At 38.0% G+C, this 14,413-nt stretch overlaps 1 protein-coding gene across 16 annotated transcripts in view; it reads left to right on the top strand.

Annotated features, from left to right (window-relative positions):
- Positions 1–14,413, top strand: part of LOC148183468 (ubiquitin-associated protein 2-like) — a 227,991-nt gene that overhangs the window by 126,913 nt on the left and 86,665 nt on the right. For all 16 annotated transcript variants that reach the window (XM_088061420.1, XM_088061421.1, XM_088061419.1 and 13 more), the window contains 3 exons: positions 8,474–8,541; positions 10,352–10,550; positions 11,485–11,689. In XM_088061420.1, coding sequence (XP_087917546.1) covers positions 8,474–8,541; positions 10,352–10,550; positions 11,485–11,689 — 472 coding nt within the window. The remainder of the gene's footprint in view (positions 1–8,473; positions 8,542–10,351; positions 10,551–11,484; positions 11,690–14,413) is intronic.

Here is a 14,413-nt window from a genome sequence, read left to right as displayed (position 1 = left end):
TTTAAACCTAACAATAATTATTTATGACAAAAAGGAAATAAGAAAACTTAACCTAAAAAGAATATCTAAGTTATAAAACTTAACTTAAAAACATTCAAGCCTAAACATAATAAAACTTGACTATTCTTAATTCTATTAACACTTAATCTATATTAAATAAAAACATAACTTAATCTTATTCTGTTACTACAAAAAGTAACTAAAAGTTTGACATATACCTTTTAAACACAATATAACAATAACATAGATTTGCTATAAAGATTATAAAAATGTAACAAATACATCACAATTCTATGTCATCTAGCTTTGAGAATAACTCACAATAACTGCAAATGTTACTAAAAATACTTATTCATAACAGGAATTTGCCTAGTATATGTTTAAGTTGGTTAGGATTTTAAAGTGCAGTTTTTCTAGAGAAAAACCACAACAACACAGGATTTGGCAAGTTGCCATTCAGCTTTTGTAGCACTTTTCAGAAACATTAAGTCTAATTTTTGAAACTAAAATCCAAAATCCAAATTGGTATATATGCAGTTAAATGTGTTTTATATAACAAAAGGACTTGCATTGAAATTACCTTATTAAAATTGTGGAAAAAACAAGCAAATGGGTAATATATACTTTAACTTAACTTTGTCATGTACAGTAAAGTTCTGTTAACTAATTATGTTTTAAACCACAAATCTCTTCTGTAGATAACATTAATTGGAAGGTTTTCTTAGAAGCTGTAAATCATACCAGATTTTAACCTTAGGTTTTAAGGCTAATTATTGCAAGGTAACTTCTGTTAATATTCACCTTAAACATCTTTTTTTGAAAAGGGGCCTTTTTAAACTTTCAAGGAATCACAATAATTTCTCTAGTAAATCTCTAAAAACTGCAACTGCATAAACTCATAATTACTTAAAACACAAAAATAACCTTAAAAGGGTATATAAAAATGTTTTAAAAAACCAATGAATCATGACTTTTTAACAAACTGGGTACTATCTCGGTGCTTTTTTTTAGAGAGGGAGCGGGGGGGTGGACTGCCCGCTCTGCTGCTGCTCTCTGCTGCTGTTATCTTTCTTCACATCCCACACATACTCTCGCAGATAGGAAAAACAGAGAGAAAGAAAAAAAACCTCACAAAGTTAACTTTAACAAATGCAGTTCTTTCTCTCAATCTTTCTCAATCTCTCTTGTTGTTTGTCGATGGAGGAAAAAAGGGCATGATTTTTACAAAAGCAGGCGATGTTACACAAAAAGTCTCTTAGGGCCAGGTGGTAACAGCGGTGACCATTGCAACTTATCAACTTTTAATTACAGTGATGAATTTCAAACTAGATACCATATAGTTTGCGATTTTTTGGCTATTTTGTCTCTCTTTGAAGCTGTCTGAGCCACCTGTTTCTGCTCAGCTGTTTCTGTAATTGTTCAGAGTGGCCTTGGAACTTTTTCTGCACTGCCTCTGCTCTGGGGGTGCCTCCGCTCTCTGCACACACCCCAGTGCTCCCCCATGTCCCCCTGGTTCGGGTAGAAACCAATCTAAATTGGGCTTGTTTTCTTCCAGGGTAGTAAAGTTGGAACTTAGATAAGATTGTAGTGTTAAGAGTGACTCCAAAAGTGAAGCAAATAGTTCAGGACGTATCACATTCTGCCGTTGCTGAACAGATTCTGTTTGTTGTTTCAGCGTTTGCTGTGGAATTTCTTTCTCATTATTTTCTTCTCTCTGACTCTCCCTCCCTCTTTCCATGGGCAGCATAGATAGGAGTGCTTGCTCAGCAGTGGGAGGTAAAGGCGTCTGCTGCTGTGATGCAGGTAGAATTACAGGGCTCACAGCCTCAGCATATCTCGCTTTTCTGTTTTTTAAGGTATTAATTACAGTCTGCCGAGTTTGACCGAGAGACACAGTGTCCTTGCTCTTTTCCATGATTGCCGTTTCCCAGATCAGATCCCTTATATCCATCCGTTCCTTCACTGCAAAGAGCAGTGGGGGCACTGCTAAATGCCCATGATTTTTTGCCCATATAATGAGCATATCCAGGTCCTTTTCCCGGGCTGCTTCGCCTCGTTTAACGAGAATACTCAGAAGCAGTTTTTTCGCCGCTGCAAATTCCACTTCCATGCTGGCGGCAGATGGTGAGGGGAGGGGCGCGACCCCTCACTTACTCCTCGGCACCTCGGTCTCCCCTAGCAACCTGAATTTCCATGTCTAACCGCACCGCGTCTCACCGCGCTCAGGCTGCCTATCCGGTACCAATCCGCGTCCGCGGCTTCCCACCCCCAGATCCACTCCACTGGCTCCAAAGCCCCCCTGCCCGCAGGGGGTCCCTGTTCAGGCGCCAGATATTGAGTGACCGCCAGCTTTTTCACCACTCTTCACAGAAGTAAAAGTGAACGCCGTTTATTTCTGTCTTTAGCACACTTATATAGGGTTTTACAGGGTCCACGGGCCAAGCAAGTTACTATTGGCTAATGCACATAGGTTTACATTTTTTCTCCTGTACACAAGGATATTGTTTTGCTTTACTCTCTCTTCTGCAGGAAGGTTTCAAGGACTTTAGCCTTTAATATCACAACTTGTTTCAAAGACTGGTTTGTGCATACAGGCCTTTACTAATATATAAAATATAACAACAGTAATATGTTGAAGTTGGCACATAATTGCTTCATTCCTGTTGTTGCATCATGATGTGTTGTGTAAAGTATTTACAAGCATTTGGGTTCTCGTTCTTTAACAAATAGGAGATGTCTTCATGTCTGCAATATATTTGGCATTTGTGATCATCATGCATGAAATTCACATTTATGATTTTAAGTTTTCAGCTATTGTGTTAAAGCTTAAGTAATTCAGAAAACAAACTAGATAGCAAGAAACATGGAAAGGAAAACTTAACTTTTAAGAAGTCTTTTATATGAACATCCATTATTTCATTTTCACAAGATTAAAAGATTGTCTCAGAAGTCATCCCTTTTGCCTCCTCCTCTAGGGTGGCATGTCAGTGTTATCCCCAGAAATGTGTGGATGTTTCATATAACAGATATGAAAGCTCCATCCTTACCTAATAAGAGGGACATGCCTTTCAAGAAAATTAAAAGAAGTTCTAAAATTCATAGGTTTTCTGTAGCAGTTACTGTCAGCAGAAGCTGGCAGCTTCTTTAAACCTGTCTATTTCTGCAGTATATGCTAGAAGTAAACTAAGGGCTAAGGATACTGAAAATTTATGTCCTTGGTCTTACCCCTGTTTGCTGGTACAGTGCAGCATTTGTAATACAAGAGGGGTGTTGAGCAATGCTGGTTAGGTAATTAACTATTAAACCCAAGTAATTTGTGCATGAATCTTGAAGGAACAGTAAATTACATCTCTAGCCTGTTGTTAATTTTTATTAATTTTGGTGTGATGGAAAAATCCCTGTAACCTAGGAGAAAGTTACTCATGTGCTGATGTTCACAAAGAGTGAATGAAATAGTGAGCTGCAGAAAAATTAGCCCAAAACATTCCTGGGGAAAAAATAAAGTAAAATAGATTCATTTGATTAAAAAAAAAAAAAAAAAAAAAAAAAGGAAGTGTAAGAATGAGTGCCATTCAGTGTAATTGTATGAAAATAGGTCCACTTCAAATAAACCTGATATTGGCCTTTAAGTAAATTTCAAATTAACTGCAAAGATAGAATATGTCCTTGCATGAGATTTGATCTACATCTTTTGTTCTAAATATAATTACATTATATCATGAAACATATTAAGTGGATTGAAATCTGCCATGAAAATTTTAGCCAAGAAATCTTTTGAAGGAGGGCATTTCTAGCAGGGCTATAAAGTAATCCAGTCCCAGGCCAGATGCCATCTAGTGTCTTTATCAATGATTTGGAAGTAATAAGATCACTACAGAATAAAATTTGTGAGAAATAAAAAAAAAATATTGGAATGGCCATTAAAAGTAAGCCAGTCACAGATATATGAAGCTCTGCTAGACTTGACCTGTTCTAAAATGAAAAATACTTTAATATAGCTAAGTGCCCATTTGTTTTATAGAAATAAAGTTACACCTCCAGAACAAAGGGCTGGTGTCTGGAAAGCAGCAACTGAAAAATTTTCAGCATTGTAGAGGATGATGAAAAAATAACAGCTCAGCATGATCTCCTAAAGAGCTGTTGCTGCGGCAAAAAAACCCTATTGCAATCTTTTTGTCTGTAGGCACTCTTCCTTGTCTCTTAGTCATTATTGACTTATATTTCAGTATGTGGACTCTTCTGAACTTGATTCTGAAATACTGCATCCAGCTATTCATTGCTTTTACAAAACAAAAAATGTGGAAAATAGCTGAAAGCATTTACTGATAGCATTGGTGTTTGAGAGTGAGATTTTTAGTTTTCTGAATGTGAAAAGGTTACTTTATATCCTGGTTTAGGGAAAATTTGGGAGAAAACTTCTGAATGGGGTCCTTCCAGAAAGCAAATTCAAGCAGCTCCTCCCCCAACTGGTTCAGGAAAACATTTCCTTAGAGAAAAGTGGAAAAAAACCTGTTTATTTAACAGAAATTGAATAATATTAAACAATGAAACCTCTTGCTGTTCAAAGAGATGGCGCTTCCAGAAAAGTCCTTGTCATGGGGTGTAGCTTGGCTCGCTCAGGTTCTTATCAGTCCTTCCAGCACTGGAAAGTGCTGAGGCCCAGGCTTCACTGGACCACAGGCATGAGCTCCTGGTGTTTTTCTGGGTTTTCAGTCCAGAGCAGGTTTGAATAGATCCAAGGAAAAAGGAAAAAGACAGTCCAGGGAACTTCCCTGCCTCAGCTAGCTAAAAAACTAACAGCAAAGGAGAGCTCTGTCCCGCTGTCTGTCCGTGCTGCAGACAACACAGTCCAGGAGCAGGATGCAGGGGAATGAGTGCTCTTTCTCAACACAAACTTCAGGTTCTTCTTTCCCCCCCTTCGCTCTCAGAGCCAGTCTTAAAGTTGCAGAACTTAATATGTAACAAACAAGGCGACTGGGGATACAAGCATCACAAAGTCACCCCATGACACTTTATTAGCATATAATGGGTTAATGTTTTAGTCTAGCAGAAAAAGGCATAATGTGAACTTGTGGCTGGAAAATGGAGCTATGCATTTAAATGTATTATAAACAATTCTAGCAGCATGACTAATGATTGAAACAAAAAAGGAAGCTGATGTATTTGCTTTCTGCAGGTAAAGGCCAGGTGTTTTTTTTAAGAATATTTTTGTTTAAATGTGGTGTTCCCTAGTGAAGTACAAGTTAGGTGCAGATGAGTGAAATTTCATGTTGTTTGACCTGAGAACAATTTGATTCCTGTGACTTTATTACTAGACAGGACTGGTAATTATCTTTAGTAGTGAGTATTGAGCAACTATAGTATGTTGTCAGTGTGCTATTAAATAGAGGAAACTCCTTGCACTGAAAATTTTAGGTTGTATGGACAATGAAGGACCAGACAAATATTGAGGTACTGTAGATTGCTCTGGGTTTTCCTCTTAAAATTGTGATTATATTCTTCTGGCTAAATAAAATTAAGTTTAACTACAGAAACTATGAGAAGAGAAGAAATAGAATACATACAAATTGCTGGAAAGTGGATGAAGGCAAACATTTTCTGTATAATATTGGTAGCTTTCATTTTTATTTGAAACAATGGCAACACTTTAAAAAAAAATTAGTGTGAGTGTTTCTTCTACCAGGAAGCAGCACAAGAACTTGTTTTAATTTAACTTCAGTACATCATATCAAAACACTAAGGTTTTGTTATTTCTGATTTCTTGCTGTTGAGTTTTTATGAGTATGCCAGAGTATATTTTCTTGTGGTCCTCTTATCCACTGTCCATAGGACCTGGTAGCTTAGTTGTTAAATATATTATATGTTTGGTGATTAGAGAATAATTTTTATCATAGAAACAGGAACTGAAAACCACAGACATTTCACTGCAGATAGAGGAAATACCCTTGTGAGGCTGCTACTTGCAAATGGTTCACAACTGTTCATTCAGTTCTGGGAAAATGCCAGAGCCTCAGTGAAAGATTAGTGAGTATAGTGTACAGTGAGCATAAATAACTTTGTTAGGAGCTGATATTACTTCTAAGAAATACTAAATACATTTGTGTAATAAAGCTTTTCAGCAGCTGCTGCACTAAGTATGTGTTTGGACAAATGCTGTAATCCCAGCAGACTTTTGAATTAGGTGTTTGGAGCTTGTGGCAGTGAGTTTGCTGCAGGGTGTAGTGTAAACTTCAATGTAGCCAAGCTGGTAGCTGGAGATGTCTATTTTGCATGCTGGTTCACTTGAAGAGAACATTTCCTCTCTCACATCAAGTATGCTTTTGCATTGTCACGAACATCTTCAGGCTCCTCAGTTTGCTTAGTTTTCAGGATTCATCAGTGTTTTGGCCATGGTTTGTCATATCCTGGGTATTGTGAGCATAAGAAACTTTTGACATTACAAAGAATTTACTATTTAACCAAGAGATTGCAAACCTTATAAGCTGCTGCTTGTGCCATTAGCTGACCTCCTTGTGCCATATAATACAGGAGTCTCATAACACCACAGAAAGTACAGTACACGTTGTTCTAAGATAACACATATGGTGGGGAAAGAGCTGAGCAATAGAGAAACAGCTTTTTAAATTGAAAATATGCTTAAGCTGAATCTTCTTTGTTGAGGTCAGTACATAGAGTTGCAGGCTGGCAGCATTATGCTTAGGACAGAGTTGTGTTCCAGATAGATGGTATTAAAATATGTTGTATTAGCAGGAAGGAAAGGAAATGAAGGGAGGAATTGCGGTGGTGCTAATTTTTTCATGACCCAGTGTAGTGCTAGCAGAGAGCACATTAAACATTTGAACTTTGTCTCTGAGTAGTAAGTGATTTGCTCCCATCAGACCTTCTGCATCCTGCTTAAATCAAATGTTTCATAGAAGAATCCCAGATAACCATATACAGGGACATACATGCTTTCAATAGAGCTGCCTGTGGGATGGCAGATTATATTGCCTCATGTCTGTGATGTCCTTTAAATTGGGCTGCTAGCAATTAAAAGTGCATAATTTTCTGGAAGAGCTACTATTGAAAAACCATTCAGACTATTCAGCCGAGTCTTCACAGAAGTATGGTGAACGTCGTTTATTTCTATCTTTAGCACACTTTTATAGGGTCCGACAGGGTTCGCGGGGCTTAACAAGCTACTATTGGTTAATACATATTGTTTTACATTCTTTCCCCAGTACACAAGGCTATTGTTTTTCTTTATTCTCGCTGCTCCAGGAGAGTTTCAAGGACACTGCCTTTAATATTGTCGCCTGGATTAAAGGCTGGCTTGTGCAGACAGGCTTTTACTAAAATGTCATGCTTTTACTCTGTTAAAATGTTTCTCTACAAGCTACATTCAAATGCTACATTCTAAAGGGATTTTGTGCATGTTTGAATAGGTCAGTTATTCTTTAGTCTAAATACAGAGCTACACCAAAGTAGTTAAGGGTGATTTTGTGCAAATTTAATTTAAAATATAACCATTATACAGTCATATCTCTGCCTTGTTAAACCAAACCTGTAGTGGCTTAATACTTATTCTGGTTTGCAAGTATTCCTGTCAGTAGAAATTAATTAGCCATAGGAAGTTGTAGTTGTTTAACTACTATTTTTCTAAAAAAAAAAACAAGCTATTTTAAAAAATACCAAACAAGAAACAATCATCCCCCCTACAAACCAAAATCACCCCTTTCCCCCGCCAAATGCCAACCAACCAGCTCCCCCTCCCCAGCTACCTGTGCAAATATCTATCTTTATTGTAACAGCATGGTGGAAGGAAGCAGTACAGTTTTCTGCTGTGGATGGTTTGACTTGTTATACTAGTATAAGCAATTACACAGTTCTCCCTTTATTGTTTTCAAACTCATGCTTGCAGAGCAATCTGTTTAAGATGGTTTTGCCACCCCTAGTAGAAGTGCCAAGAAGGAACCATGAATGCTTGTACACTGTACATACCTGAGTGCAAACCTGCCCCCACTGATGATGTGAGCTGAAATGTAAAACAGAGTTACATGAAATGAGTGGGAACAGTGCAATGTATTAGATTTCTGCAACGAGATTTATCAGAGCTGCTCTATGGAGTCCTAAATTATGTCTGCACACTGATGATATACCAGCTGTCACATTAATTACTTTCTACTGGTATAGTTAAACTATTTCCCAAACTGATGTAGTTACATTAGTATACCATTCAATGTTCAGTAAATCAAATTTCCTAACACTTTAATTAAATTGGTACTTGATTCTGTGGAGAAGACTTTGCTGAAGTTCGACTACATGTTTTTGTCTTTTTAAGCAGAGCTGAAGCATAACTGGCTATAATGGTAGTTTAACTTTACTTTTATCTTAAAAGTACATGACCAAGATGGAATTTCTGAAGATGTCACAGTACTGAAGTGTGAGCATGTGTATGATTAAAATAACTCTTCCTCCTATACACTATTTTCAGCTTTCTGAAACAAAAGTCTTCACTGCTTCCTCTGTTCCAGCTGAGAATCATGTGACTCCTAAGCACAGGTAAGATCTTCTTCCATAGTTTCCCTATACCTTAAAAACTCTGCTTGTTGAAGCAATGCTAGCTTTCACATATAAAATGTTGACTAAAACACAGGGCAGCCTTGGTCAGAGATTGGTCAAGCTAGTTTCAAAATTGTGAAAGTCTTGCTTTTGTGGGTTCATGTGATAACTATTATTGACTACAGAAGTGGAGCCAAACTTAGCAAATCCATGAACATAATACTGACTTCTGCACAAAGACCGCTTACTGGCAGGAACAAAAGTAGCTGATAAGAAAACTGTGCTGCTGTTGCTGAAAAGGAAGCTCTGGCTTTGCTGTCCAGAAAATGAAAACCCTACCCCTGTAGATGTAGAAAGTGTTCAGAATGTAGTGCTTTGACAAATATGTTGACAGAAAAGCTTGTGTTGCTTACCAGGAAAATCACCTTCTTGCCATCACAATTACTTGCCTTAACTGATGATATAGATTTCAGACAGAGAAAGGAAAATATGGCAGTTGCTGCCTTTGCTTGTCTTTGTCTTCACCAAATGCCTGTCCAATTATGTGGAATCAGCTGCCTGCATTAGCCTCCGGGAGCAAGTTAAGGTTGTATGATGAAGACTTCTGTAGTTGGATAGCATGAGATCTGAAAATTAGATTGCCTAGTGGTCCCAAACATCCTGATACAGCTGTACTGCTATACTTCAGACTGCAGCAAAATTTTCATTATAACATGGATGTGACCTGGAGGAGGCATGGTGTCAGTTGGCTTACAGTTTATATTCCATTCCTTTCCTTCTTAAAGGTGATATGGCAGGAGGGTTGGACTAGATGATCTCCACAGGTCCCTTTAACCCTGACTATTCTGTGATATGCTCACATGTTCATTGTTTTAATGCAAATATTCTTCCAGTGGATGTCTCTCAATTTATGTTAGAAAATATTTTAGTTCATCAGCTCAAATTCTGGTGTATTGTTTTGTGGTTTGTGGGGTTTGTTTTGGTTGTTTGTTTGGTTTTTTACTTGCCATAAGAAAGGCTTGGACATTAAAAAATCTATGCTAATCTAAGTGCTGGAAGCAGCTCTTCAGCCCAAGCCTGTGGTATATTTAAGATAAACTTAAGTCAGAATTTTTTTTTAGTAGATTTATTTTATTGTCTGAATGCTTTTCCTTGGATATATCTCTGTTAAATATGTGTAGGTGTTGGTAGGCCATGTTAAATGTAAGAAAATTCACATTTCTCATGCTGCTCAGTTATGTATGGTAATTTTGGATATGCGCCTACTATCTGAGAAACATAGCTTTTATTTCCACTGGTCTTGTGACTTCCATACCATCACATACTCATGCAATTGCTGCATGTGACTTCATTCTTTACTGTCTGTATATCTACCCCATACAGAGGTAGAACTGATCCCTTGCTCTTTGTGATATACAGAGAATGTGGATTATCAATATATATAAAGAGTTGGCAGGCGGGATCAGCTTAAACACAATGTATCTTTTATGACTTGTCTCCAGTTACTTGGTTATATTAATCATATAGATTATGTATGTGATACATGATGGTATACATTTGATAATGTTTTAAATGAGAGCAAAGACAATTTATATTCTAGCTGTAGTGGTAAGTTTCAGCTAGCAGAATTTTATTTTCTGGCAAAAAACATCTATTCTACCTCTTGTATAGCAGGCAAGTAATATTTGAAAAGACTGTTAATCATTAATAATTCTGTTGCTGATATGGCAGCTTTAGTATTAGTGCTTTCTTCAGTTTCAGCAGTCTAATCATCACGTTTATTCCAGCCAAACTTTGCTTTGTCTTACAGCATTGATTTGGTAACACTGCTTCAAAAGCCCGAAAAGCCTATGACCCTTACACAAGAGACAGAAGGCAACTCATTTGAGGCTCCCCAGCAACAGACCTTTGGCCAAGCCCTAGTCTTCACAAATTCTCAGCACAACACCCAGGTGGCAACAGGAACTGGCAGCTCCAGTGCTGTAAACTCTTATTCTCCTCCAAGTCTGGTAAAAATATCTTATGCTTTCTAAATATTCCTAATGAGTAAATATTTCAGGTTAAGTAACTTTTCCAGTACTGGCCATTTAATGAGATAGTTTGGTATTTATAAAATTCAGGTTGAAAATGTTGAAGGAATTCTTAATTTCATTCCTTCCATTCACACACACAAAATAGTTTCCTTTTTTTCTGGTTTTGCTAAGTAGTTGTTTCTCAGTTCACATGAAGTACTTGTATTAATTTTTGAGTAGAGAGCGGATGCATTTACTGCATGCTGATTTAGGATGAAATCACTTGTTTATAGTGAAGAGTTCTATGCCAGAAGACTTTGATGTGTTATTTGCAAACACATATCTGACTACTTTTTGTGGAAACCTGATTGTTTCTGAGTTAATTGTGAGGACTTGAAATTGGGCATTTAAACTGATTTTCAGAAAATAAATGCAACTATTAGTAAATGCATGCTATTTTAAGATGCATGGATTAAAGTAAATCAGTATTGTCATAGTCAGCAATGAAGTTATATCAGTGATAACCAGAGAGGGTCTGGTCATATGCTCCAACTGCTGATTTTTTTTATTGGTCATAAACTAAAACACAAGAAGTGATGCCTCAACATGAGGAAAAACTTCTTTACACTAAGGGTGGAAAAGCACTACAACAGCTGCCCAGGGAGGGTGTAGAGTCTCTCTCTCTGGAGATGTTCAAAACCTACATGGATGTGCTTCTGTGTCACCTGCTCTGGGTGACCCTGCCTTGTCAGGGAGTTGGACTGGATGATCTCCAGAGGTCCCTTCCAACCCTAACAATTCTGTGATTTATTAGTAATCTAGGACTGAAGAGATTTTGGTTGCTGCCAAATAGCAGCTGTAGGCATTGACTCTATGGTTATATTCAGATTATTTATTAAATATTTAACTCCACTCTTTTGTCTCTTGATAGTCTGCAGTTCTTTGTTCTGGCTTTGGAGAACATGGGTCTCTGAAATTGAAAAACTCTACTGGATCCCTAATCTTGGACCAATTGAAATCTCCAGGTTTGGGTCAGTTTACCTCTCAACAAAACAATAATAGTTCTACTACCACCACCACATCATCCTGGGATCAAAAACTGCCCATTACCCAGGCCTCAGTCCTTAGTCAGTTTGGTAAGTGCTTTGACATAGCTTTCTCTCTGTTAGCCTATAAGATGTCTTAATGCCAATAGAGATTTTAAATGACCTTAAATGAAAAGCTTTTTTAAAAAAACATAATCCTAATAATATAATTGGTTACAGTGTTGTGTTACACTTAGTTGCTGGTAATAGACATTATATCACAAACTAGGTTTTGAGAGGCTTAAGTCTATCTATAAATGTCATTGAATCTTTAGAGGTTGTTGATCCTTCATGTAATAATATTTTTGATTTAATGTGCTTGAATATTTAAGTGGAATTTTGATGTGACTGTTGTGGTTTAACCCCAGGCAGCAACCAAGCCCTGTGCAGCCGTTCACTCCCTCTCCCACCAGTGGGACTGGGGAGACAATCAGAAGGGTAAAAGTGTAAAAATTCATGGGTTGAGATAAAGACAGTTTAATAGGGAAAGCAAAAGCCACACAGTCAAGCAAAGCAAAGCAAAGTAAGGAATTCATTTACCCCTTCCCATGGGCATGCAGGTGTTCAGCCACCTCCAGGAAATCAGGGCTCTATCACATGTAATGGTGACTTGTAAAGACAAATGCCATCACTCCAAACGTCCTCCCCTTTCTCCTTCCCTCATCTTATACACTGAGCATGATGTCTCATGGTCTGGAATATCCCTTGTGTCAGTTGGAGTCACCTGTCCCAGCTGTGTCTCTTCCCGACCTCCCACGCACCCCCAGCCTCCTCCCCAGCGTGGCTGTACAAGTAGCAGAAAAAGCCTTGACTCTGTGTAAGCTCAGCAATAACAAAAACATCTCTATATTATCAACCCTGTGTTCAGCACAAATCCAAAGCACAGCCCCATAACAGCCACTGGGAAGAAAATTAACTCTACCCCAGCCAATACCCGTATACTGTTCCTCAACAAATCCTGGAAAATACCGATTTTCAGTGTGCCTATGCTGCTTCTAGGTTGTACCATATTTTCTCTTTTTCCCCAATTTTTTCTCTTCTCATCTGTTTTGGTTTGAAAAAGACAGGCGTTTTCTAAGGAAGGCAGAAACCTCTCTTGAAATAAATAAAAATGTAAACCACACTCCCTCCTTTAAAATATTGTAATCTTGACATTAAGGTGCTTTTAGGTAAAGATATGGGAATAGGAATAACAGTTCTTTACTAAGGAAATTAAAATAAAAATGCAGTAGCACAAAATAGAAAACTAACAAACAACCCACTGACAGAGTCAGAATACAACCTGACACCCTGTTGGTCAGGGTGTTGGTAGCAGTCCAATTAAATGGTGGCTGCAGTCTTCCTGGAGTGACAGATGTGGTTTTGTTGAAGCACTGATCTTATAGAAAGGCATAGTTTTTTTCTGAAGGTTTAGTGGTGGTGTAGATGGATACAGTCTCTCCTCTGGGATCCAGTGGAGAAAAGCTGCTTGTGGTGTTTCAAGTGTCCAAACATATACAGGTAGAAATGCTTGGCTCTTCTCCCTGGGTGGAGCATCTCACAATGGGATGATGTCATTTTATCAGTCATGCAGTGAGACTTAATGGTTTATTAACAGAAGATATCTTTTTGGAGGGAGGATAGGTTGTGGAAGAGATAAAGAACACAGCCACACCTGGTTTTAACAGTTGGCCCATTAACAGAAGATATCCCCCAGTTATGAGGGATGGGTTATTGTCCTTATTTCATAATGTGCATCACATCTCAGCATTCTTTCCCTAGTGTGAAGTCTATGTGTGCTGAAAATGATGCAGGCTACCCATTTTTTCTATTCATAATTGTAAAGATTTTTCATTTAATTGATTAAAATTAGTAGAAACAGGGAAAATTACACAAACTTTGTTTTACGGTGTAGTTCCTAGCAGCATTCTCACTGTGAAGAGTAATAGCTCTTGTATCTCTCTGCTGTGTATGTTCCAGATCAATAAGCAGCCAATTTGGTAGCAGTTATAATCTTTGACATGCAGAAATTCTGAAAAAAATGTTTATGTACATTTTAAGTTGCTTTCTAATACACTTCAACTGGATAAAAAAAACCTTCACACTTCAAATGCTGTGGATCTCTTATGGCTGTTGACCAGTGCTCTGAGATACTTGTAGTGTCTGGAAATATGAAAGGGGAAGCCTTGGGGAAAAAACCTGTCAGCATCCAGTATCTCTCTCAACTTTCAGACATATTGAGATAGTAGATGACTTCCTATTTCTGTTGAAAATCTTTTTTTTTTTGTAGGGGCAGGGGAATCCTAACTCATAATACCCCTAAGTTGCAACTCTAGACCCCTCAGAAGTAATCACATTTTATCAGCACAATTAATTGCCTTAAAACTTGCAGTGTTTGACTAAAATAATCCATAACAGTTTTTGAGGCCTAATGTGTGATAATGTTACGTCACTGTATGAATAGGTTTGCTTTTATATTTTTTAAGAAAGCCAAGGCAAGAAGCTCTGGTGCAGGTGGGGATCTATGAGAAGTGGTTGGTGATGGTGTCCTGATCTGGGGAAACCCCAGGAGAGCACCAAGACCCATCAGGAGTTAGCAGCTTTCATGAGAGTGACTGACAAGGCATGGGCAGGGCCAGGAGTAATGGTGGCCATCCCCTGTAGCACTTAAACCAGGTAGTGGTGCAGCAGGTTGTGTGGGAGGCCTTGCCAGCTCGATCAGGGAGCAATGCTATCCACCTGGCAGACAGCCACAGCCAACCTCTTTAAGCTCTGCACACACTATGACTGAAACAG

The sequence above is a fragment of the Pseudopodoces humilis genome, chromosome 12 (genome assembly GCF_049639895.1).
Source record: "Pseudopodoces humilis isolate 2021_Gansu_Grassland_sample_001 chromosome 12, ASM4963989v1, whole genome shotgun sequence".
NCBI lineage: Eukaryota > Metazoa > Chordata > Aves > Passeriformes > Paridae > Pseudopodoces > Pseudopodoces humilis.
This window is presented reverse-complemented; position numbering and strand designations above follow the sequence as displayed.